Consider the following 27,323-nt stretch of genomic DNA (forward strand, 5'->3'; position numbering starts at 1 on the left):
ATTATTGGAATAATGGAATTCATTCGCTGAGCAATACGTATAAAAAAAACACTTATATTATTATTGACTTCAAGGATAATAAATTTTTAGGAAATTACAAATTAAAGTACAATAATGAGCTATGTACTAAAAGGCAAAATTAATGGAGAAATATTACTCAACTTGTTAAAGAGAGCGTTAAAAATCGGAAACTATTATTGATGTCAATGATGCTTTAATAATTTTGATAAAAATACTAAATGGCATAAAAATATGCTATGAGCTAAAGAGAAAAATTAATGTAGGAACTGTACTTATTCGTTACGGGTTGCCGTAAAAAGGCGGGGTAAAATCGACACACTATTAGTGACACCAATGCTCAATTTAGGTAATGGCATTATGGCAATAGGTGAAGTTTTGATAGATACCAAATATACTCTTATATAAGTACAACTCATCTTAGAGTTAATTTGGTGCCGAGTACAGCTTCAACAATACTGTAAATTTTTTTATGGATTTATTAAATATGTACAGGAGATACTATCTTGACTGTGACAAATTTTAAATATCACGAGTCGGCTTGAACAACAGCATTATGCCAGTTGATGCTGAATAGTGTTAGCCTTTATTTTGATGGGATGAACTATGATAGATGAACATTATTAGATTAAGCAAAACTGCATTTTGTTTAATCTAATAATGTAAAGCAATTGAGAAGGGTAATAAATAATAATGAATAAATGAAAAACATTGGGATTATTGTAACTTAATTATTTGTGTTGGCATTTGTCTGAAAATTGTGTGCTCGATTTTGTTGTTTAGTACAGATATACTGGTGCGTTTTTTTAAAAACCAGTGCGAAGATTTAGCTGGTAGTAGATAAAGTGTGTAGGTTTATTATTATTTTTTTTTATCGACATATTTTAATAATAGTCTAAGCAGTTTTTTAAATTAGAGCTTTTTTATAGGGCTACTTTTAGGTTGCTATTATTTCGGACTTATTATATAATCTTCGACTAAAATTTTTATTTTTTTTCTTATGTAACTGACTTTCTCTTAAAATTTGATGAAATCACTGAAATATTATATTATTTTTATATATATTATTATATATATTATTATTATATATATTATTTTTAAATAAAGCTTTATGTTTCATGGTTATCAGTTAATATATATCTACGCTTAATATTCTAAAATATCGTTTTCACAAGAAGTTTTTATGAAAAATTATGTTAGAAAAACATTTTAAATAAATTTACAACTGAAACTTGTATTTAAACTTTTATTTGGATGACAACAAAATAAACTAGTTCTTTGTAACAGTGAACTGTATACTGTAAACAAACTTTGCTAATTGGGTAGCACAATCAAATGTTAAAAATTAATTTCATTACGAACTTTTAAATTCAAGTGGGTATTTGCATATTTTAAATCGAAAAAAAATTTTTTTTTTTATTCTTGTTTCATATTTTGCCTAAAATTATGTATATTTCAGGGTATAATTTTGAATTGTTCAAAAGGAAACGATTATTCATTATATTTCTATTATAGAGTTAATGTATTATCGAGTTAATGTATTATAGAGTTTTCTATTATAGAGTTAATCAAGGTCCAAGGATTTAAAAATCGCTTTTGAAATCCTCCAAAACTTTTTTTAATTATAAATCGGAGTGAAGGTTTATCCGGAATTATTCTTAATAGTTTGATTGATTTATACATTTAAAAAAAGAATGAGAGTTTCTTTCAAAAATTTGAGTACATCACATTTTTTTAAAATATGTTGTAAAATTTTTTTTTTATGTTTAAAAGTTGCAAATACCTCCTTCAGTTTGCAAATTTTTCTTCATCTTCCTTTTTCACAAACCATGCTGATTCGATCAAACAAAATTTTGAAGTAAGCAAAATAACTAAGTATTGTTATTTATTATTATTCAATTCTTAAGCAAATTTATCTTCATAAATAAAATTCATTTTATAGAAAATTTAGATTAAAATATTAAGAAAATCAAAAGAAATAAAAGAAATTCACAGGAAATTTTTTAAAAAAAGAGACCGGCAGAAAAAAGAACAGTAAGGAAAAAGAAGAACATTATTTGGCACCAGGTATAAAAATTGTAATTTGAATTTAAATATTTTTTTAAAAATCATTTCCATTTTTAGAAACATTCTAATTTTGAAATTTAAGGCGAACATCGAACTATATACTTACAATCTATTAAGATCTGAATTATATAAATACAAAACAATGATATCTATTATACAACAAAGACATTAAAGAAAAATTGACACACCAACAACAAAATATTCTGAAATTTACAACAAATCTCACAAATCATGAAACCGATAGTCTGTTGCAGTCCAACGTGTGGGAGTTTTTAAATATCACAAAAACAGTACGTTTCTTCTTATGAGAGAAAAAAATAAGGAATCAATGATGTCAGTTACGAATTCTTCTATTTGGGTTTCTTCTTCTCAGTCTTGGATCTTCCTCCACAACTTCTTCCGGTTCTCTTGGTTCTGGTTCTCTTGAGGGTTTCCTCTTTGGGGGTGGACTACGGCTTCCATAGAAGTCCTCACTGTGTAGGAAGAAAACGAAGGAAATGAAATTGAGAAAATCGATAAGCAATGGATAAATTGTTTTTCTTAAGGCTACTGTTTCGTAATTTTAAATATTTTACACTATTTACAAAAATAATTATTTCTATTAGGAAATTAAACTTTGAATCTGATTTAGAAAAGGTATTTGGAAAAGAAAAGATAATTCAAGATTATTAAAAAAATATTCGTATGGTTAAAAAAGGATTAATCAGAAAGACAAGGTGATTCAAAATTTTTTGAAAATTATTCTTATGATTTTTAAAAGAGACTATTCAGAAAAAAATAGATCATTAAAAAATTAGTCTCATGATTTTAAAAAAGGCTATTCAGAAAGAAAAGATTCTTATGATTTATAAAAACTTATTCAAAAAAAAAAAGATAATTCAAAATTTTTAAAAAACATTCTTATTTAAAAATAGGTTAATAAGAAGGAAAAGATTATTCAAATTTTAAAAAAAATTATTGTTATGATTTAAAAAAAGATTATTCAGGAAGAAGAGATTATTCACATTACTAAAAAAGTATTCTTATGATTTAATAAAAGTTATTTAGAAAAAAAAAAAGACAATTCAAAATTATTATTCAGGATTATTCAAAAAGAAAAATTTGGCAGTGCCAAACATAACACATTTTTGTGCTGCATTTTCTTTTTTCTTTGCTTTCAGCAGCAATAGTTTATAGATTCAAAAAATTTAAAAGCAACGTATTTATTATCAAAATAAATGAATAAATAAATAAATACTTTGGAGGTTAAGTTGCCGATAGCAATAAAAAGATATCTGAGATTTTTTGTTTATTAATAATAATATATTTTGATTTTCAGTTCGGTAAAATAATTATCTTTCAATGATGCGTTGAAAAGATTTTTTTTTTTTTTTTTGAATTAACGAAGATGCATTCCTAGTGTCATTCTCAAATCACGATAAATATTTTCTACCATAGTGATGATATGTGAAAACATTTTTAGTTTATTTCGTCCTCACAGTAGATACTTTTTGTGTTTTTTCATTTCTTACTTACGAATCACTACTAATCTTTTTTCATGTGTTCTGAAAGTGCATTCATTTAAAATTCTATCTCTTCTAGTACACATATTTCTTGGGGACATACTTTGATAAACTCTTGTAAGCATTCACCAATTAAATGTAGAATAGAATCTTAGCAATTTAGTAGTTGCACTAAATATGGTATAAGCCTATAAAATTATGATTTTTGTTTAATTTGTATTGGTCAAAGGCAGCTTCACAATTAAAGCATTTTCTTAAATTCTTTCCTCAACCACTTCTTTTTCACCTTTTTCGATCAAAAACTTTCGAACCACTCTCTTAGGGCTCGGGACTTCTCCGTTCTAGCGGTATCATCCGCCAAACGTTTTGCGAAGCGTGGAGATAGCGATTGCGAGTCCTGCTGTTACCCTGGATGCATCTTCGTGCTGTCCTTCTTTGTATTGTGCTACATGTCCTTCTATTTGACAAAAGTTTATAAGCCTTAATTGAACACACAAGCCTGCAAATGAGTATTGTACCAATAAATAAACAAATCTTGGGGCTTTATTTCCTAATTCCACATCTTGAGGATCGAGAATCTAAGGTGTTGGAAAAAGAGGTATGTTTATTCTGTGTCTTGTTTCGTAACTTACGATATCATTTGCTCTAAAAACATATTTTAGCTTAGGCCCCTGAAATATTAAGATTTGATTTTTGTATGTGACAATTCGATCACTTGACCAAAAGTTATTACGGTGTTTCCTTTTCTTTTTCATTTTGAGGACTATACATGAATTTTTTAAAAATAATTTACGATTTCCAAAGGTAATAAATTACATGCTAGCAAATGTCGTTACAAATTTAAAATGAGAGGAAATATCAAATTACTTATTTAATTCTATTTGTAACTGACTAGACGTGGCCGACCAGCCTGTGTAGGGGTCAGGGAGCTGATCTTGCATTAGAAAGGTTCTGAGTTCGAATCCCGGGCATGGATTGGATGTTCTTTCATTCTCTGTACTATAGTTTGTCTAAAATAAGAACTCCCCCAGACATTCATCTGGGCTTGTGGCGGTGACTATGGTAACGAGGTATGATATTTCAAGCAGAGCTGCGGGGTCACTGTTTTGGAGTGGTTACGGCTCTGATCGGCGAGAGAAAATGAATCTCTTTCTTCTGTATCTTGCGTTAGTCCGAGAGTGAAGTCACCCTCCCTAAAATGCGTCATTCTTGTTTCCATAGCACCAGACGGCTTCAGACTTTGTGGTGGGAGGAGCTCTTAGCTTAGACAAACTACATCTGTCCTTACTTTGGGAGCAATGTTGGCCCACCTAATATGGTGCCCCTAAAAGAGTAACCAACAAATCTACCCTTCAGATGCCTGAATAGTTTGATCCGGAGATGACGAATGGTTATTCTCCGGGTGGGCATTGGAAAAAAATACCTGACTAGACGTCTATACGACAAAACATGTAATCGTAAACACAGTTAATTCGTGGCCCTATACTAGGAGCTATTTCATAAACTAAATCACTTTAAGTAAAAATATTTAGAGTTTATGATCCGCTTACCATCCAGGTACATTCTCAGGTCTGGCACAGAACGACGAAACTGGGTCATATACTAGTCCTTCATTGCAAGAGAGCATTCTTGGTCTTCTTAATCCGTCCTCTCCCTTGATGCAAGTGAAATGTAATTGGCAATTATCTGGATGAGGATATCTTGTGAAGACGCCGTCTTGCAAATCGAATTCCGTTCCCTCAGGGCATGTGAAACCTAGCAAATCTGTTGTACAATAAATGAGATCATGGTAACTTTTGAGTACATCTTTTCTAACTTTTTAAAATCTTTTTTTTTCTGTCCCTCTAATTATGAACAAAAATATATTTTGGTATTTTTTTTTGTTGAAAAAACAGTATTATAGTCACTAAAGAAAAAGTCATCGATAAGTTACCGAAAATTTCACGGATGTTTCATGTTACATTTCATAGACGTAAACTGCTATAATGATAAGTGAAATATTTTTTGCTAATTTTGGCCTAAATTGTTTCAAAATGAGAAAAGAACTATGAAAAATATACTTAATAAAAATCTTGTGACAAAAGGTTAAGATAAAAACAATCTGAACTATGTAGCCACAATCTGTGCAACAATGATGATGTAAAAATGCTTTTTCTGCCAAGAAGGTATCCCAAAACGTTTATTTTATTTTGTTTCATTTATTTATTTATTTTCTGTGTAAAATACATTTTTGTGTAAAGATAATACGAGATGCTTATCTTAATTAAATCAAGAAGATGTTTGAATTAATTGGTGATCACAGCTAATATTATTTCGGCGCTATAGTATTATATGAAACACTAATGCGTACGTTGTCACAAAATCGATGAAATTTTTCCACCCTCACAGAATTGACAGAGCTTTAAGTTGGACAGCAGTGAAAGGTTTAAAGCAAACATTTCATAAAAACAAGCAAACGTATATTTTTTTTAAAGTTTGCTTATTAATTAATGAAGGTAACATAGAGCTACTAGATTTTAGCTTTCAAGACACTTTAATACCTAACAAGGAAGAGCGATCCGTAAAAATGCATTTCTAATTGATTCAATCCAATTTTTTTCTTTCAAATCCTTGTGTCCTACCTATATTTTAATCTACTTTATAACAATGTTTTTTTTCTCTCGAATCTCACGTGTTTTCGATTTTTAAATCAAAAGTTATTCAGTCTATTTTTTTTAAAGCATTGTACACATAAACCGTAATGTATAAAACTAGAATGAAATGTCATTAGCTTATAAAGATAGACATAAATACATAATTACTAATAAAGAAGTACAGCGAGCTCGAATCCTGTGCTGGATTACCCGTCTAGGCCAGACTAGGCCATGGCCTGGGACCCCCAATGATTAGAGACCCCTTAAAATGGATTTTTTGAAAATAAATAAAAAAAAATTGAGAAAAGCAAGGATTTTAAAAAAATCAATTTCAAATATATATTAATTAAATACGAATTTTTTTTTACATAATGTTAATCATATTTATTTATTACTTATTTTAGTAATTATTTATTTTTATTTTAAATATGCTTTCTTAAATTAAAAGATATATAAATACTTTCATATTTGAATAAATAAAAAATATACGAGAAAAAATTTTTAATCTAAGGGCCCCAAAAATTTGAATGTCTTAGGATCCCGCATATACGCTTAATCCGGCACTACTCGAATCGCGCACCAATCCAAAAGGATCTGCGAAACAGTTCCAGAGATTCGCGAGCACAGCATTCTGTAGTTATATTTAAAAAAACTAAAATGTAAAATTTTCAGATGTAAAATTATTCAGAAAAAAATTCAGATTTTAATTTTTACCTTCAGTTTTGCAGGATGTTTTCACAAGGTCAGCCCAATCACATGTGGCTCGTTCGTCATTGTAAGTTAATCCTGGTGGGCACTGAACTTCTGTGGCAGTACCATCAACACAGTTCCAGAATTTAGTACAGTCTGTTTCATGAGGAAAAAGTCCATATCTTCGGGGACAGTTTTCCGTCGGGCGTGGTTTCTCTAAAAACAAAAATTTGATAACAAAGAAAATTATGTTTTTCTTTTGAACATTTCAAAAACATTTATAAATTTTCATTTCTTTCGAAATGTTAATTTTAAATCAAGAAAAAAAAATAATTGTAATTATAAGTTTTAAAGTATAGTTACTAATACCTTTAAGAAAACTAATTTCATCTTTCTTTTAAATGTAGCATAAGGAAAAAAATACTATGAATGGAACATGACATATGACAAGTTTTAAATTTCGAGAATACGTCTTTTTCTCTTCTTCCAAAATTTAAATACTGGTAATTCAATTATTCATTCATTCTTTTTATAGAAACAATATTGTATTAATATTGTAAATATCATGATTTATTACTATTTTTATTTTTAAGAAACTAAAGGCGTAGCTAGAATGCATTGCATTAGAGAAAGATTAATATTATTAATGGTATTAATATTTTTTAATAGCTTCAAATTTTGTTATACTTTTAATTCAAGAATAAATTAATCTCTCACAATAAAAGGTTGACAGGAATTTTCAAATATTTAACCATGCCTCAGGAAAGGAAAAATGTTTATTATTATTAATATATATAATTGTTAATCATAAAAACAAATCTTTTCATCGTTGTTTGAGAAATTACAGATTTTATTGCAAAAATATAATTCACAATGCTTTTAAAACAACGGTGAAAAGATTTGTTTTTATGATTAACAATTTGATAACATAGCTAAAAGTACTAGAGTACAATAATTAGGAAAAATCTTTATAATTTTAATATGTAGGAAAATGCATTGCATTGTCATATTTTCTATAACACAATGATAAGCCAGAACTATACACATGCTGAATAAGAAAATTTTACCTCTCTTCCCTTTCCCCCCCCCCCTTTTAATCGGATATGCTTTTTGAGTATAACAGAAAAAGTTACGAAATTAATTGAAAAATGTCTCAAATATCCTTCAAATTAGGTTAAATTAAATATGTTTTTCTACACTAAAATTTTCAAATAAAAAACAAATTATAAATAAAATTGGAATTTGAGGTTATGAATTTTAGGGTAAGTTTGATTACCCACGCACCATAAATAATCTCAGAAACGGAACAAAAATTAAGTATAATACTCAGAATGTGAAAAAATTTTCAAAAAGTCGCAGACATATTTTTAGAAGTAAAACAAAACGTAGAAATTACAGCTTTTCTTCAATCACTATTAAAAACTTTCATAGACGTTTTTGAAAGGTTTCATGACTGTTCCAAATAGTTTCAAGTGATATGATGCAAAAAAATATATTGTTCTGTCAACTATTTATTTGCACTTTGGAAAAAAAAGTGACACGTTGAATAACACGTTTTGAGGAGACTAATAATATTTCTCCAGCATAAGTGGGGAAAATTTTAGTTGTATGTGTTTGGATATCAAACTACTTCAATACATGCAGAGTATTCCGTGACATCAACTTTTAAGCATTATCCTCAACTGAACTTTTTTTTTGGGGGGGGGGAGGGAGGGTTCTTGGGTTGAGTGAAGAAGAGGGTCTTTGTTCTTCGTTTTTATCCTAAATGCTGTAAAGGGAAGTTTGGTAGAAGATGATGAGTTGAGTTGTTGATGATGATGGAAAAGTGAAAAAATTTGTAGTTCCAATGAGCTTTTGGAGAGGTTGAATCGATGATAGTGAGGATACAAGATGGTCGCTAAAGACTAATTCATTGCAAAGTTTCTGAGAATTCAAAATCAACATTTTGGTGGTTCCAACACTTTTGGAGAGACGCACATTCATCAAAGGAAAACTCTAAACAAAAAGAAATCTTTTCCCTACGCGATCAGAGAGGCCAACACCAATGAAATTAAAAATTTGTTACTGTATTTATTAGGGATTTGTAGGCTGGTGACTAGAATCGTCTAGCTGAAATTTTAAAAAAACACTAAGTTTTTTAAAAGATTTTCATGTTGATCACAGCTGAGTAGACGATGAGAGGAAAGTGGGAATACCCCGATTGAGGAGCGCAGTGCTTATCCATGAGGTTCAAACCTTTTGCACTCAAAGAGAAGGCGGTTAACAGATTCTGGGAACTGAATAAATTGGTTTTTAATCCCTCCTTTGCTTTTATTGACTTCAATGGTTTTTGGTTAAAGTTTAAAAAGAACATTTGTTTCTGACTTAAGCATTTACAAGGATTAATCACAAAAATATCGCATAAAAACTTGAAAAATTATTAAAAATAATCTTACGTAATTCAGGTCTGGAATTGCAGTCGACATCTCTTAACGAATCACACCGCAAATATTTTGGCGCACTAGCTTCATTGAAGGCAAGTCCATCATTACACAAGTTTTCGACTGCTGTACCATTTCGACATTCATAATATTTATCACATTGCACGTGATCGGCAAAGAAACCATAAGGTTCGGGACACTTAAATCTACTTCTTCCTGACGATCTCTCATCGTGGTTCGGACTTGTAGCAGACTCTTGGGGGCGTGCTCTAGGCTGTTGTGGGGATGGTTGTCGACGATTAGCCTGATTTCGATCGACACGTGGACTTTGTGGCTCTTGATAATCAGGCTGATATCTTGGAGGTGGCTGTTGTCTAGGAGGTCTTTGTTCTATTTCTTGTCTAGCAGCTGGAGGAGCTCTTTGTCTTGGTGCTTGATATTCTGGTGCATCTCTTGGTGGTGGAGCTCGTTGTCTAGGAGCTTGATATTCTGGTGCATCTTTTGGTGGGGGAGTTCTTTGTCTTGGTGTTTGATATTCTGGTTGTTCCCTTGGTGGAGGAGCTCTTTGTCTAGGAGCTTGATATTCTGGTGCATCTCTTGGAGGAGGACCGCTCTGTCTAGGGGCTTGAAATTCAGAGACTTCTCTTGAAGGGGCGCCATTTTGTCTAGGTGATTGATACTCTGGTTGTTCTCGTGTGACGGGAGTCCTTCGTCGGCCATGGCTTGGTTCTTGATACTCCGAACTAAAAGCGTTCCTGTCATCTAAGATTTCTTCGTCTGAACTCAGATGTTCTGGTTCTCTCTCCTCAAATTGAGGTCGGGGTCGGAGTGTTTGTCTTGTTGGAGCAATCTCATCTTCTTCTTCCGAGACCGGAATGCGAGTTCTGTGTGAGGTTCTGATTCTTTGTCTTTGGGGGACATCAACATCAGGATCAGATGAGGCGGGAACCCGTTGTCGATAAACTCTATCAGCTGATTTATACTCAGCGTCTACATCGGCCTCTGGGTTGATAGGTGACCTTCTATAATTATTTTCTTCGGGATCAGGTTGATGTGTTCTAGAATTTTGAACAGGACCTGTTTGACTAGAGCTTGTGCTGCGAGACGAACTTCTTGTTCTAGAAGGAGTATCTTCCTCATAAGATGCATCAAATGTAGTTTCTTCTGGTTGGTAACGAGATGTTCCACGTGTTCTTGGCGAAGCTTGGGAAGAACTTGCTGATGATGGGGAGGAATTTCGGCTTCTTGATCTTTCAGGTTCAGTTCTTTCAGCTTGCGATCTGGATGAAGATCGAGTTCTTGAAGCATCGTGTGATGATGATGATCGAGTTGATCCTTGATCAAAACTATTGGGCTCTGAATCTGGCTGATATCGGCTGGTACCACGGCTTCGTGATTGGACTTCTGGAGAATTAGTTTCATGAGCCAGTTTGGATCTTGTTGATGAATCTGATTGTTCTGGTCTATATCTAGTATTTGATCTTTGAAGTGGTGGTTGATATTCTGGAACTTTATGATCAGGGGCAGGACGAGGAGATCTTTGTGATTCCTCCTCTGGTGAATAATGTAAAACAGCATTTCTTGAAGTTAGAGGGGCAACTTCTCGTCCTCTGTTAGATGCAGTTGGGGCAGAATATTCTACAGAGGATTTCTGATCGACATCGAAATTTGCAGGTGGAACAGAATCATAGGGTTCCCTAAAAGTAGGATTTTCAGGGGTATCATGTTCTCCAGACTTCTCATCCAAAGAATATGGAACTATAATTTTATCCGTGTCGTAAGATGAACGATCATTTAAAACTCTGTCATAATCAGATGAAATTAGAGGTTGTCCTGAGGGTGGTAGTCTAACTTCACCGTGACTACGACCTGGTATTATTGGTTCATTGCCAGCAATTATATTGTCAGAGGGTTTGACACCAGCATTTCTGAGAAATTCATCGGGATTAGATGCTGCTTGACCTCGAGATCTGTTGCTGGTAGTCCGTTGTGCACTTTGTCGAGTGCTTGGTATTGTCTGTTCTCTTCTCTTTTCTTGTCTATATCCATTAGCTGATGAACGAGCTGAAGACTGTTGATTTGAAGCTCGATTAGGAGCTAGAACAGGAACATAAGATCCTCTTTTTGGAGTTTCTTGTTCGGGGGAATAATGCCTAGTAGGTTCTGAAGGTTCTGGGTAGCTTCTGGAGTTATCAGCATCATCTGCTTCGGGCAAAGGAAGCCTGTTTGTTCCTGCTTGAGGTGGAAAGTAAGGTGAGACTTCAGGGTGACTTAATAAAGAATCCACAGGGCTATTTACTAATGATATATCTTCAGATCCGTAATGATTATCGCTTGCAACGATTCGAGCGCCCGGAGTTGCGAGCACAGGTTTTTTCTCAGCAGTGTCAAGGTGTTCAAGAACTGTTTTACTCTCTGGGATAACTTGCTCCGGTTTTTCTATCTCTCCATCAGATTTTAAAATTGGACCCTGAGGTTTCCTTCGTTTCTTTTGCCTACGTCTTCTGCCTTGCTTATTGTCTTGGGGAGAAGCAGGACTGTAAGGCTCATCAGGGGAAGCAGGTGCCAAAGGAGCTGGTATATCTTCCGATGAAGCAACTGGAATTGGAGGTTGATCTTGCTTATTTCTGTTTGAAATGTGTCTCGCAGTTGTAGGCTCGTCACGTTTGTGTGATGGTACCTATGAAAAGACATTTAACTCTATAAGTTGTCCCTTTGCTTTTAATAAAACCTTATTTTTAGTTTAAGACAAAATAACACCATTTATTATGCTATATTGTTAGGAAACTATTAAAATGTTATGTCTTACATGAATGTTCTCAGGTTCGTCGAGAACTTTTGGCACTGCTGTTGAAGAGGGTCTAGCACGTCTACCAGATGATCTTCGTGGAGGTATTCGAGGAGCAGTTTCACCTTCAGACTCTTCTGTTCCAGCTGGTACATATCTGGAAACCCCTCTGTTTTGAGCAATTACGACTAAAAATAAATAAAAAAGCAAATCAGGTTTAGGCTGTTTATATATTAGGTACAATTATCCAACTATGACTAGATAATATATATTTTTATGATGTTTATAGAAGTTACAAATACACTGTTAGAATTTTTATTCTAAAATTATGGTAAAATAACCGGCAGCAATCTTTCCCTGCAATTAACCGTTAAGTTTACCGTAAAAAACATAAAACACCTTTACGATTTTAAAACCCTTTACAACTAGTATGGATATAAAACCATGAATACAAGACTATAAGTTTTTTTATATACCCATTTACAACTAGCATGGTTTCAAAACAATAAAATAGAAATTTAATTGGACAATAATGCTAAGCTTTTCATTTAGAAATGGGTGCTGAAGAGTGCAAGGGCTAAATTGGGTGAAGTAGAATATTGGGAACTCTGCATTTGTTGAAGGGAACGGAGGTACAGGTACTGTGGTATTAATGCTGGGACTTGAACCATCGTTCTGTCATTCAAAAGACTGTCAGATTAGCCCTCTCTGCTATAATATGTACCAAGCTGCAAGGACTTAAGTGGCTTCATAAGGTAGATCTAGTTGGTGCGATAAATTTCTGGTTATTTAATCGTATTAGGTGAATGTAGTTAATAAACGTTTTTTTCTCTCAGATGACAGTCTCGCTGTGGACTGATCGTTAAGACACGGTTCCCAGCAGATCACCGAAGTCAAGCATCTCTGGCTGCGGTCAGTGTGCGGTGGGTGACCACTTGGATTAGTCTGCGTAGGGACTGAGGGTGTGCGGTATTGGTCCTCGTTAAACTGTTCTACCGTAAAGTGCTCAACTTCACATGCAGGTCGTCGGGCTACCGAAGCAGAGGTGCTATCCCCTCTGCAGAGGATCAATGTCTTCAGATCATCCTCAGGGATGTTTCCCAGACAGACGCCAATATCCCATTGTGCAGCTCTAGTGCGACGTAAATGAACTATAACAACAACTCTCAGATGACAGTTTGAATACCATCTTATTTGTGGTTATTTGACTGCTTCGTTTGAATATGGTAAAATAACACTTAAATAAGTTGTTATCTAACCATTTTTTCCGAGAAATTTCTAGCAATATAGAGCTCTCTATTTCAATTTCAAAAATCAAGGCGTGTTTTTCGTTATATTAATGAAAAAAAGATTAAACTCTAAAGTGGAATTGATAATATATATTTCTTAAATTGAAAAGAAAAACAACAACATTATTTTAATATTCTGACTTAAATTTTACAGCAAGCTGAACAAAAACTGAGATTATATTATTGCTATTTTACTTTTATTCTTTATATAGATAGAATTATAATCTATATAAAATAAATATACGAGCAATAAATATACTATATAAAATAAATACGCATAATTATGAATACATAATTATTACGAGTGAATAATAATTATGTATTTGAATTATATAATTATGAATACATAATTGATTATATATTCATAATTATGAATACATAAAGTTATCTTTAATATGGTTGAGTTGAAAAGTTGAAAAATTGGTCAATAACGCCAAAAAAATGTTTCCTTTTTTTTTCCTTTTTTTTTCTTCAAAACCTATATATAAAACAGCTCGAAAACACTTGTCCCTAATATATTAATATACTGTTACCACTGTCGTACAGTGATATAAATTATGAGCGAGGATTTTAATTATGAATGATAAAAATTATCAGTAAAAAATAGAAGATTAATCTCTTTAAATGGACTTAAAAGATTTTCTAAATTAAAAAAAAAATAATCATAACAAAAAATTGGAAATAATACTCATAATTAATTAATAATTAAGTCTCTGTATGTTCTACGTATGTGGCTAATATTCAAAAGACTTCTTTGAATTTGTTTTTTTTATCTTCAAATTTTACTAAATACATTTATTATTTTGTTTCTTAATTTTTTATTAATTTGAAAAATTAGATGTTTGTTTCCTACAGATATTAAAGTTCTTTGAGACAATGAACAGTTTATTTCCAACAATCTTTATATTTTTAGTTAACTTATGGTGAAAATTTTTTTGTATAATTGCATTCTAAAAGTGAATATCATAAATTAGTGGTTGAAATGAAACTTTTAATGTACTGTTAGAAATATAGAAAAGGGCAAAATATTTTCCTTTTAAAATTTCGCCCTAAAAATGCCCAAATTAAAAGATTTAATTAACATGATTAGCTATCAGATATAACTTTTACATCCTTTAATAATAAGCAATGAATATCAAAAAAAAATTTTATCTATCAAGAGTAACTAAATTGCAGGATATTACAAAAACTTTGAAAAATGGGAATTCTTTGAGAAGTGAGTTATGTGTTTAATAGTACTAAAAAATCATATAATAAAAGTTGAAGAAAATAAATTTTAATTCATTTAGTTTTGACAATTTTTAGGAGTACTTTTTTCTCATTGAAAACAAAAACTAACTGGAGCTGTTTTTGAAAATACATTCATTTCATAAACAATTTAATGATCGAGTTACATACAAATAGTATTTTTAAACGTTGTTATTTTTAAACAATCTTAGGACGATAAGCAGATGTTTTGCATTAAAAAAATTCCATAAAAGACAAGATGCTGAATATTTGCTGCTAAATTTAGTCCATACTCTAAATTCAAATCGACGCAAATAATCAAATATGTTTTCAATTTCTGTTGCAAGTTATAAAAAAACATTTCCATTCCTGTTATTGTCTGACGAAGCTGTTTATGAACAAAAAAGCATCAGGCTTCATAGATAAGAATTTATGAACAAAATATCATTTTGTTATCTTCATTTGATAAATCGGTGTGTTTGCAAAATATAAGAAACTAAACATGTTTGCACTTTTTAAAATTCTATGTAATATGATGATGTTAATATGACATTAATAAAAAATTTTAAGAAATCAGAAAGTTTAACGGAATTTAGTTTAGCTCTAGTATTACATTTTATTTCATTTTATTGCCCTTTATTTCATTACTTATAAAATCGGAACATCGGTTAAAAACGTTTGAAAAATCTGCTAGTATTATTATTATTTGCACTAATTTTTGACAAATATTTGTTACCTTATCTTTAATTTCGTACATATTATATAAAAGATAACATTCATTTAATTTTTTGATGCTGACAAATTTTAAACTTCAGCATTTTAACTTTAAAAAAAATTCGATTTTTTTTTAAATTAAAAAATCGAAAAACAATTTCCCCTATGCTGTGCACACAAGTTTTATCAATGAACACAGAATATTAATTTTATTCTTACCTCATCGTGACGTACTTTCTACGTCACTATGATTTACTATGAAGTCAATGAGAAGTACGGGAAGAATTTTGTGTAGGCTAAAAATAAATATTTTGAGATATCCGCCTGTGACAACAAGCTTTGAAACGTTGACCCAATCCAGCAGCTGTATGAACTGAATTATTTACCTATTTGTTAAAAATCTCTAAGAAAAAGAATTGTTGTCTTAAAAACAGCAGACAACATTATTTAGAGAGGAATATTCACAGAAAATTTTAAATCAGTATATTAGTTTTTTTGTCAATTGGCTATATGTCTTAATTGTGGGTTATGAATTTTTTTTCTTCAGGCAGGTACAAAAATATGATTCTGGACGAAATTTTTGAAAATGAGTTTATTATAAATTTAAAATCCTTGTACTCTTAGCTTTCTAAAAATACTTTACTTTCGCCTGTATTACAATTTTGTACTAAGTCGTAGCAGTTTTTGTGCAAGGTGATAACGGTGGATAGACTAGTGATTTTATGCAAAATTAGATTTTTTTTCTTTTTACATTTTACGCCACCTTAAACACGATAACTCATGTTGTTTTTAAAATAATTGTCTACAATTATTCATGAGTGTTTATGATCATAGCACGCATGTTTTGAAATACAGACTAAGAGAAAAAAAGTAGAATTTCATTTCTTATTTCACTTATATAGTAGAATTTCATTTCGTATTTCATTTATATAGTAGAATTTCATTTCTTATGCTTGTTTTTTTTCACAAAGACAATTTTTAAAAATTTACTTTTTTAACTGCATTGATCGCAAACTCAGTAATATATGCACTTGATTTTAAGATAGTAGTTCAAAACATGGATGATAGCTTTCTATATGAAATCCTTCAAGGATTTTTTGTTTTAGGCGATAGAAATTTTTTTACTGTGTTTAGCGCAAGCGCAAAAAAATGCAGACAGCATTTGAGACTTCATGGTTTAATCTCTGCTCACGTAAACTTCTGTGCTTTCAATTTCAAATAACATATTATGTACGCATTTTAAATTACATACAGCTTATTTTTCTTAGGTTAAGAGATATTTTGTTTTGTATTTGGCTATTCATATCAGTTGTAACCAAATAATAAAATAAGTTCTTCTGAGATCAAAAATCAAATAATTGCTTACATTCACGTAAACATTTTCAGACAAAAATTAGGTTTTTGATTCCGTGCGTTGTTTTCAGCACAATTTTTAAGAGAAAAAGCTTTTATCAGCAATTTAATGTTGGTTTTTCTTTAAAATTCGCATAATATAAATATTTCAAATCAGAATTGAAATAAAATTTTGTTATTCAATTTCAATTCAAATCAAATGATAAGTTCTGATAAGTTTTTCTGAGATCAAAAATCAAATCGTAATTGTATACATTCCTTTCACATTTTAAGATAGAAATTATATTTTTGATTCAAGGCATTATTTTTTATCACTTTCTGTGTAAGCAGAAGATCTGTCATATACCTAATATTTTATGCTAACTTTTCTGCAATATAATAATATTTTTCTTCAGATTAAAAAATAAATAAAAGATTTTTTATTATTGCTTTCAAAATAGATAGGAGCGAATTGCTTTCAAAAGTAGACTTAGAAATTCTCAGAAAGTTTTTCCTTTTTAAAGAAAATATCTAGGCGTAGGGAGACGAAATTATTTTTGATCCAGCTGGAGGGGATCGTTGAAGCAAAGTAATAACGCAAGATACCGGAATATTGCATCAGATCACTATTTCTATTATATTTCGAGTGTAGCGCCATCTAGAGAGAACCAGAAAGACTACTTTTACAACTGTCCATATTGATTCGCAAAAAATATAACTCCGAAACGAAGATAGTACTTTTTGTTTCGTAACGTAAATATGTACTATAATTTCCAAGTATTGCGCAACTAAGGAGAGAAAGGTCATTTATGTAAGCCTTTTGTTAGAAAAGTCGAAAATGTATTTTCAGGACGTTGTGCAACAAAACTGCCATCTCGTTACATAAATTATTCTCCTTTTAATTTTATTTTTTGAATAGGTTAAACGGGGATTATATTTAGCTAATGTGTAAACGGTCCAGAGAGTAAGATTTATCCGAATTGTTTAAAATTTTTCAGAATTTTTTTCTGTAGTTTATTTTTTCCTTAATTATTTTTCCTGTTTGAAAGGAAATTTTAGAATGATTAGAAAGATGCATCTGTTTTTATTGATTTATTTACTTTTATACTTTGTCTTAAAAAACTAAGATAATCAACACTAGTAATCATCTTAAAAAGTGATTTATGCATAGTTTCATAGTTTATTATGATAAAAATAAATAGCTAAAAGAGCTAGCTTTTCTTCTTCTTTTTTTTTTAATGGTATTAAGAAAAGTTAGTCTTGTATATTGTACATAAAAGTTATTTAAAAATGAATCTTTCTTATTTATTTATTTGATAAAACTACTCCATCCATTTTTAGATTTTTTTTTTTAATCTTCTTGTAAGGGTCTACATTTTATCAAGATGAAAACCATTTATTGATTTATTTTTAATTTTTTTTTTAACCTAAATATTCGGCAGTGGAAATTTTATGAACATTTAACGTTAATTTTTGTTAATTTTCTGACATTTCTCAATGAAATTTTTCTGAAAAACTATCAGATCGATTTTTTTTTATATATATTATTTGTTTGGAACTTTTATCAATTTCATGCATTCCATGATAACTCAAATACATTTATTCCTTTATGTATTTTAATTTTCACAAAAAAAAAGACAAAAAAAAAAAATCCTTTGTAAAATAAGTTTTTCATCATCGGTAACAAAAATCAAAATTTTTTTTCAAAATTTACTCAATTATATCTAAAAAGAAACAATATCCATTTTTCCTTTTTTTTACCTATGGAATTCCATTTCAAAAAAAGTCATTAATACCTTAAAAATTTTTTACAGATTAACTAACATTTTTTTTAAAAGAAAAATCATAATTTTTTGTATTATTTCCTAATTTACTAAATTTCTGTAGAATGCTTATGATGTATAAAGAAAGTTTATTTTCATTTCATACTTTAAATTAAAAACTAATATAAAATTCTAAAAAATATGAACCTGGTATTAATATCAAACATATTTAAACAAAAAAATATACGAAACATATTTGGAACTTAAGAAGACTACCGGATGTTTGAATGAATGCTGATCATTTAATTCGAACAATAAGCGCAATCAAGCATTTTAATGTTATAGAAACTACTTTAGTAACGCAAATTGTTCTTTCAACCGAATGGAATAAAAATTTGTGAATCTATCCTGTTATGTTATCTTAAAAATCTTTATGTAAAGTTGCAAAATCTTCTGCCATATAAAATTAAAAAAAAAAAATAATAATAATACCAAATGCTGGTAATTGCTGTTGTTGTCAGTTATTAAGGCAAGGGGTACGATTGTTCTTGTTTTCCAGTGGCGCTAGCTATGGCCAAGCATTCGACTGCTGCCACATCCATACGTCACACCCGTTCATAGGGCGTACCCATTCATTCCTCCACAGATCGCAATTTTGACCTTAACCAGAGAACGGTCAATCTCCAACTCAGTACCCCCAGAGGCATAATAGAGAATAAATAGGGGACTTTGTGACCCGACAAATTTAACGTGTACCAGTCTGCTAGGGGATTCTCCGGCCGACAGGATTCGCGAACGTGAGTACAGTGCCTTGCCAACCAATCTATCCCGGCTTATCCATTGTTGTAATACATTTTTATGACTCTCTCATATTTTAAGCTGGTGCTGGAATTAATGTCAAAGGTAACATTTAAATATGAATAAATAAAAATAAAAATTAAGAGAAGAATATTAGGCGTTGCCAGACATAAATCTCAACATTTATATGGACACTTTTAAAAATATAAAAGACTCCAGAGAGATAAAAACCGTTACCAATTTGAAATGTTATCTGTTGTAAGGTTATCCTTATCTAATACTAACATTATCCTTATCTACTACTAAATTACTTTCGCTTTATTACTTCGTATTTTGTCACACATTTTATATTCCTAAGTTTAAATGGGTTTTTTTTCCCTTCCCGTAGCAGATAGGATTATTTTTCAAATTTAAGTAATCATTTACTTTGCTATGATTAACATATTGGCTAAATGTTCTTACATAAGAATGTAGTAATTATATATTTTCTAAGAGAATGTGATTTTTTTCTTCTTTTTTTTGTTGAAAATTATCGGATTTTATGGTGGAAATGGAATCAAAGATTAACGAAAGGCAAACATGGGGGTTGGCGATTGAAGTGAGCAGGGGGTTAAGCCGACTAGCTGGGGGTTGTATAAGAAACGGCTAATTTTGATTATAATAAAAAAAACACCAATTTTTTTGTCTGGAGTTTGAAAATTCAATTATTTTTAAACTTCAATTATTTTTAAACTTCAATTAGTTCATAATTAGTTCAAAGTTATTCAAAAAGCTGTCCAAACTTTGGAATCTTGATTGAATGTCTAATGTAAAATAAGGGAAATAAAAATGATCCAAGCGTTAATACTCAATATACTTTTTTACAAAATTATGCAAAACATTCTAGGCTTAGCATAACTGGAATTTTAAGAATTGCACGAATAAAATATTGTTGGTATCCTTTTATAAAATTCGTCTACCTAAATATTATTGAATAAGTTGTTTATAACCAGAGCCATGATGGCTTAGTGGTTAAGGTACTGAACTGATCCCCAGTGGCGGTTTCTGATCGATGAGTACCAGTTTGTCTGAGAGGTAAAGGCGGCTTGCGCACAATGCTGACCACATTTTCACAATCATGCGGTTGGTCACGAAAGTTTGCAGTCTTAACCTCCATGTCCCCCTCCCCCGCCTGTCTCACTCGGGCTGTTGCAAGAATGCCTTATTAACTTTGCTTTAATTTTTACTAATCATATCTTATGTTTAATTATTTTTTTAGAAATGGTTTGATAATCGTCGATTTTTTTAAAAGTTCGATTTAATTCAATTTCCATTTTTTATTTAAGTTATACAAATTTTCACAACCTTCTAAAGCTGCATAATTTAATAACAATACCCGAAATTTGATAAAATCGGTTAAATAGTTCCGGAGGAGAAAAAAAAATCTACACATAAGATTTACTGGAATATTCATTGATAACTTTCTTTTTTAAATGAAAACTATTTGAGATGCTGTAAAAAAATTTTTGTATAATTTAGATTATTGTAAATTATACTATTATAAATTATATTATTATAAATTATATTATTATAAATTATATTATAATAAATTATATTATTATAAATTATAATATTTTAAATTATATTATTATAAATTATATTTTTATAAATTATATTGTTATAAATTATATTATTATAAATTATAGTATTTTAAATTATATTATTATAAATTATATTATTATAAATTATAGTATTTTAAATTATATTATTATAAATTATATTATTATAAATTATATTATTATAAATTAACATTGACGGGAACTTCAACAATTTTCTTTATTTATTTCAAGTAGTTAAAAAAGTGTGCAAGAAAATTCTTGGAAAAAATACGTTATTGCCAAGTCATTGTTTAGATTTATGAACAAAATAAATGGTTTCTTATCTATTTCAGATGCATCTTATCTAATTTCAATATTTTCAAAACTGAAACAGACTCGTTAAAGCACCTTTCTGTTTTAGATAAAAAGTTATCGATTCATAGATATCGTTGAAAAAGATTATTATAAAAGTTATTATTAAAAAATTGAATTGTATATTTTAAATATTATAAAAGTGTTACTGTAATAAAAAGTTATAAATGTTGAAATAATCCGATTTCTTCTTTTTTTTTATATACGTAATTCAATTTATATTGTTAGAAGGGAGTCATAGGGGGTTTGTAGAATCTAATTAAAAAAGAAAACAGTACTTTAAATTTCCTAAAAGAAATTTTTGTTGCAAGAATGCGATCGTTGTGATATAAAAAATTTATCGGTGAATAATATTTTCAGTGATATAACTTTTTTTTCATAAAATAATTATAAAGTTAACTATTTTTCTTTCTTCTTATTTATCACCAGAATTTTTACTCTTATATTATGTCTTCCCCTTAATTATTTAAAATTAAATGAAGTATGAGCACTATACGTTTGAAATACATACTTTTTTAACTTATAATTCCTTCCTGATATTTTGCATAAAATACAAGTATACTGGTTCAAGCTAATTTTATTTCTCTTAGAATAAACACCTAGCAAATATTGTAATACAAAGAAAGAAAAAAAATTTAAAAAAAATTTGATCAAGTTATTTGTAAAGAGTAAAAAAAGAGTAATTTCGATGCATGTTTGTAACCAAAGTTATTTATCGAAGAAATATGTGCCTAGTTCATGGCAAACAAGAATAGGATATAAGCTAGTAAAATATAAGTTAGTAAAACCTAGTTTTGTAAAAATGGTTTAGGCGGGGGGAAAAGCAACTTAAACATATTTTTCTTATTTCAGCCATTTTAAAAATGTTAATTGTTAATTTTAACTTAACAATGCAAAACAAATAATCTTAATAAATGCAATGGGAAAAGGAAAATACCGGATTCTCATTTAAGCAAATTTTGATTTTGTGCATATGCAATTACGGTTTGATGTTCTAAAATATAACATATTTTTTCTGGGACAATCAAATTTGTATGTCTGAAAAATTTAAAAATATTGTTTAATTTATATCAAAGTATACTCAAAAAATTTTCTGAAATTATTAGTGTCGCCATCTAGGGCCAGACTATAGTATTTATCCCCTTGCAAAGCATTTTGTTTTATTTCCACCCACAATACTCTTTTAAGTAAATAGTAAATCAAATGTTTTTTAGATAAATAACCTTCAACTTTTTTTAAAAATAAAATATAAGATGCTTATCAATTAACTGAAGTTAAAAGATTAAACAAAAAAAAAAAAAAAGAAAAAAAAAGAAGAAAAACTGAACGCAAATAGTATATTTTTACAACATCCAATATTGTTTTATAATTCAGTAACTTTTATAAAAGCTAGGGCATTTACATATACATATTACGACGACATATGTTACGACTAAAGTACAAATCGGCCGGAACTGACTAAGACAGTTATTCATTACATGTTTGGATTAAATCATACTACGTTAAAATTATTTTTATTCTTTGCATATATAATTTGGTGCAATAAATTTACATCCGAATTTTTTATAAACAGATGATTGCTATTAAACTCGCATAATATGTTAATTAGTTTTGTATCGAAGTTTTTCTGCAAAATTCATCATCTTAATTTTCTAAATCTAATTATGCTAATAATATTAATCAAATCAGATTAAAATTTTAATCACGAGAACATTTAAAAAATATGATTTATTTGACTAATTATTATTATTTTTTGTTTAACAATTTGATATTTATGTCTTTATAATTTAGAACCCTCGAGGACTAATTTAAGAAAAAATAATTAAAAATTACGGATTTTTTACTTATTGTTTTTTTAAGATAGTTTTCTAGTTTAATTTTGCTTTGCCCTCATGCACGTAGTCTTGGCGAGGAAGGAATAGTAGAAAAGCGTAGTTTTGAGATTATAACTTCTAGCTTGTTTCATTTCAGTCCAGGTTGTAATAAAATTACTATTGTAAATAATTCGATCAGATATGTTTCAATTTTATTTTCTATCCACACAAAAAAAAATTATTGCAAAAGTCACCCCCCCCCCCCATGACGCTGCCATTTTTCAAAACTCACTTTCTTATCATCCTGAATGTAATAAAATTTTTTTAATCAAAACGGTTCGAAATTTGTAATTCGGAAACATCTTCAAAAAGTAAATAAATACATTAAAAAATGTAAGACTTCGTATTCAGTTAATAATATTGTAAAAATTATTTACCATAATTTATTATTGAGCACAATTATTATTTCCCAATTTATTACTGAGCATGGGAGTCATAATTTAAGTGCAAGTTTAAAAACAAAATTTAAAAAATAAATAAATAAATAATAATTTTAAACCTAATTTGCTGTACTTTTTCTTGCTAAAATAGCTTATTGGTTGTAATAATTTTACTTCTTCATGAACGTAGACTCAGCGGAAAAGAAACAGGAAAAGAGAGTTGATATTGTACACAATTTTGAAATTCAAACTTTAGTATTCACTTTCCACTTGGTTTAAATAAAACGAAACAAAGCTGATTAAACGGGATACTTCAATTTATTTTCGAAATTTTTTTTTTTCATAAATAATATGTAAGGAATCTCCATTTTTTAATTTTTTTTCATTAATGCTAAAATCTTTTTTCAAAATTTTCGTTTCGTTAACTTTCTAAACACACGCACAAACAAAAAAAGAAAATCGAATTTTTAAAACGTTTTTAAAATGCAAAATTTTTTAACATCGTGAAGAATATTTATGACTAAAATTTGAAAATTTAAGCGGACTATTTGGAAATTTCATTTAAAGCTATTGTAATTTAATACTACGGGCACCAATTGGTAACAGTATAACTTTGCATTTCTATTTCAATTTCAGTAGGAAAAATTTCTCTGCTAAAAAATAATAATAAAAACGATCATTTCATTTATTCAAAGAACGACCCTCCTTTGTGTTTGCATTTAAATTTAAAAGAAAAAAATTTTTAATTTCAAAAAAAAAATTTTTTTTTTCAATTTATGAGACATACTGCGAAATTATTTATGAAATATATTACACGAATTTCAATCAATTTAATTGCAGTCTGTTATTTGAATAATAGGTCAAGGATATCTTCTTTGTATAGACTCTATGATGTTATAATATACTCTTTTTCTGCCTTAACAGTCGGAAAACCTGGAATTTTCAGTTTCTTTTTTATTTTCATTAAACTTGAAAACCGACATTTCGCTAGTTCAGATCTATGCATTTCTTGCTTGCTTTTAAATGAATTACTGTTATTTGGTATGGTTTTCAGATTTCGTTTTAGACTTGACGTAATTTGGCTGAAATTTATTTCAACCGTCGTCATTTAGCAGTTGATACAAGCGTAAAAAATGTCGATAATAATTTTGTAAAGATGAAAATTGTTTTTTTTTTTTTTTTTTTTTTTATATCTGTCATTTTATATTCAGAGGTTTTTCGTTAGTCTAGTTTCATATAAAATAAATAATAATTTTACACAATCAAAGTATTGTATGACGCTTGAAAAAGGTATTTTCAAACATTCAAATTAGGACACTTTTTCTCTTATGTATCTACAACTTAAAAATGAATTTTATGGAGAGGAGAGGACACGGATTTTTCTCAAACACACTTGTTTCAACACAACTTTCAGCTTTCGCAGTTTTTTTTTATATTCAATTAAAGTCATCAACTCTAGAAAGTGTTTCAGAAATGAAACTCGATTTTTATGTTGTGCAACTGAGAAATATAATGATTGGCATTTTTAAATAATTCTGATTCAAATTTTTTTTCTTCTCTAAGATACGATTGTTAATGATATTTATCAAAAATACTTTTGTATTTTAATTTTATAATTTTGTAAATATCTCAAACAAAACTTTAGGTTTCAGTAAGAATGTGAACTAAATTCCACAGTAAGCTTAAGTTGTTTAAGTGGCAATAAGTAGTGCGTTTTTTTAGGTGTAACAGTATTGACAGGAGTTATTCGCTCAAATAGGGCATAACGCACTCATTACGCGCGTATTATTATTACCATAAAACAGTTGATCGTCATTCATTTACAAATGTCCTTGAAAATGTGAGGTTAGTTTTAAGCGCGACAGGAGTGCGTGATTTAGTGATTTCACGGTTGAGGAATAACGTGGATTTTTTTATTCTAGTTGTGAATGGGGAAAAAATTTTATAAAAGTAATAACAGTTTCTCATAATTAATAAACTTCCCACTATGTATCACTTTTAAAATTTTCTTTCCATTTTTTTTTTTTAAATTTTAAAGCAGTTATTCTGTAATGAACAGGCTTATCTTTAAAAATTTTAAAGACTGTTTTTTCACATATCCTAACCCTTTGACGCAGAATTTTTATGAAACATATTTTTCACACTTTTTTCGTTATTTTGCATTAATTTAGGTCAAAATGAGAGGAAAATATTATATTTAAGCATTTTAATAATTTATGGATATGAAGTATAGCATGATACACCGGTGTCTTTTTCTGTGAAATCTTTCAATCACTGCTCACTTCCAAACAATAATTTTTCACATTTGCAATTATTTAGATATGAGAGTATACGCTATAAAGTCTAAAAATACTAAAAAATATCTATCTGATAAAAGCGTGAGTAAAAAAAAAAAAAACATATACCGAGATAAATTAAAATTAAAAGCACGAGACAATTGATGGAACATGACAGAGTTGTTGATTTTTGAGGAGATAGTTCTTGGTTTTGAATTTGAAGTTTGTATGTATATATATATATATATATATATATATATATATATATATATATATATATATATATATATATATATATATATATATATATATATATATATATATATATATATATATATATATATATATATATATATATATATATATATATATATATATATATATATATATATATATATATATATATATATTACGGGCACCGTTACGAGTACTTTAATATTGCTACTTTATGTGCTGTTTTAAATAAATGTGTTTTTTATTTAAAAGAAGAAAAAAAAACTGTTTCTTAATATAGCTTGATTCGTTACAACATCAATGATATTTTTTCAATTTTCAAAATCAATTATTGATACATTTTTGAATATGGATGAGAAAAAAATTTAAACTAATTTTTTTTTTGGATTTTATAATTTAGTACAAATATAATTCCTATAATCTAACAGATATTTTTAGTAAATATTAAACACTATTTTTAAAAAATACCAAAATATATTTTTGTTTGTAATTAGAATGTCTGAGAAAAAAATATGCAAAAAACACACCGGTGTCTTATCTGCATTAAAGGATTAAAGAATGTTTTACGACTAAAGCTTTTTTTCTTCTTTGTTTTTCTGGGTGTTTAGCTAAAGTTATCTTTAGCTAAACGTTAGTTAACTCTACTTAGTTAGTTTTATCTAAAACCAGCGCTGCCTATGCTTATTTCGAAAATGGCGCACAGCGTCAATATATTTAAAAAAAACGAAAAACATTTTAGGTCATTTCATTTATCATACCTTATCCATCAGCAAAAAATCAGTAACAAAAACTGTACTAGCGGTCAATCTAAGTTTGTACCCAAATCTGGAAATCACGCTAAATGTAGAAACTAAAGAGGAAGTGCTTTGAAATTGTGTAATATATTAAAAACAGCTGTATTGACTTGCTGGGAAATTTTGCTAAAATTCAGTCTTTTGCGGATGAAATCGTATTCTATATTAACAGTAGCAAACAACTGAAGTAAAAAATGACTAGCATTTTAATGAGGTAAGTGAAGCATTTATGTTTTGTAAAAAATATATATAATATGTATTTTTCTGATACTACTTTTCAGTTATAAAATATCAATAATAAGATAACATGTTTGTTTGTTACCATCTCCCAGGTTTTTAAGGTATATGTACAGTATAAGCTGTAATATATGTATAAATACACGGACAGTACGAAATAAACTGACCACCCTAAATAACTTTTGATCTAATGATCGGATCTTCACGTTTCAGAACTCAATCTTAACGGTTTGAAAGAGTAACCTCAAACGTGCCATACAGTGAAGACGATATTTTAAATTACGAAATCAAGCCGCGGTGGCTCAGGGAATAACATAAATTTTTTTCCCGTACGGATT

The 27,323-nt window shown here is 29.1% G+C and overlaps 2 protein-coding genes across 3 annotated transcripts in view; one reads left to right on the plus strand and one right to left on the minus strand.

The window, feature by feature from the left end:
- Nucleotides 1–1,250: 1,250 nt before the first annotated feature.
- LOC107437625 (uncharacterized) overlaps nt 1,251–27,323 on the minus strand; it is a 41,496-nt gene continuing 15,423 nt past the window's right edge. Inside the window, exons 2-6 of the mRNA XM_016049705.5 lie at nt 12,140–12,306; nt 9,346–12,010; nt 6,935–7,126; nt 5,138–5,351; nt 1,251–2,558 (exon numbers count right to left, since the gene is read on the minus strand). Coding sequence (XP_015905191.3) covers nt 2,420–2,558; nt 5,138–5,351; nt 6,935–7,126; nt 9,346–12,010; nt 12,140–12,306 — 3,377 coding nt within the window. The 3' untranslated portion in view covers nt 1,251–2,419. The remainder of the gene's footprint in view (nt 2,559–5,137; nt 5,352–6,934; nt 7,127–9,345; nt 12,011–12,139; nt 12,307–27,323) is intronic.
- Nucleotides 26,836–27,323, plus strand: part of LOC107437624 (acetyl-coenzyme A transporter 1) — a 60,807-nt gene continuing 60,319 nt past the window's right edge. For both annotated transcript variants that reach the window (XM_071187167.2, XM_087152119.1), the window contains exon 1: nt 26,836–26,962. The gene's annotated coding sequence lies outside the window, so the exon portion shown is untranslated. The remainder of the gene's footprint in view (nt 26,963–27,323) is intronic.

The sequence above is a fragment of the Parasteatoda tepidariorum genome, chromosome 9 (genome assembly GCF_982258835.1).
Source record: "Parasteatoda tepidariorum strain Cologne lab strain chromosome 9, Ptep-v5.0, whole genome shotgun sequence".
NCBI lineage: Eukaryota > Metazoa > Arthropoda > Arachnida > Araneae > Theridiidae > Parasteatoda > Parasteatoda tepidariorum.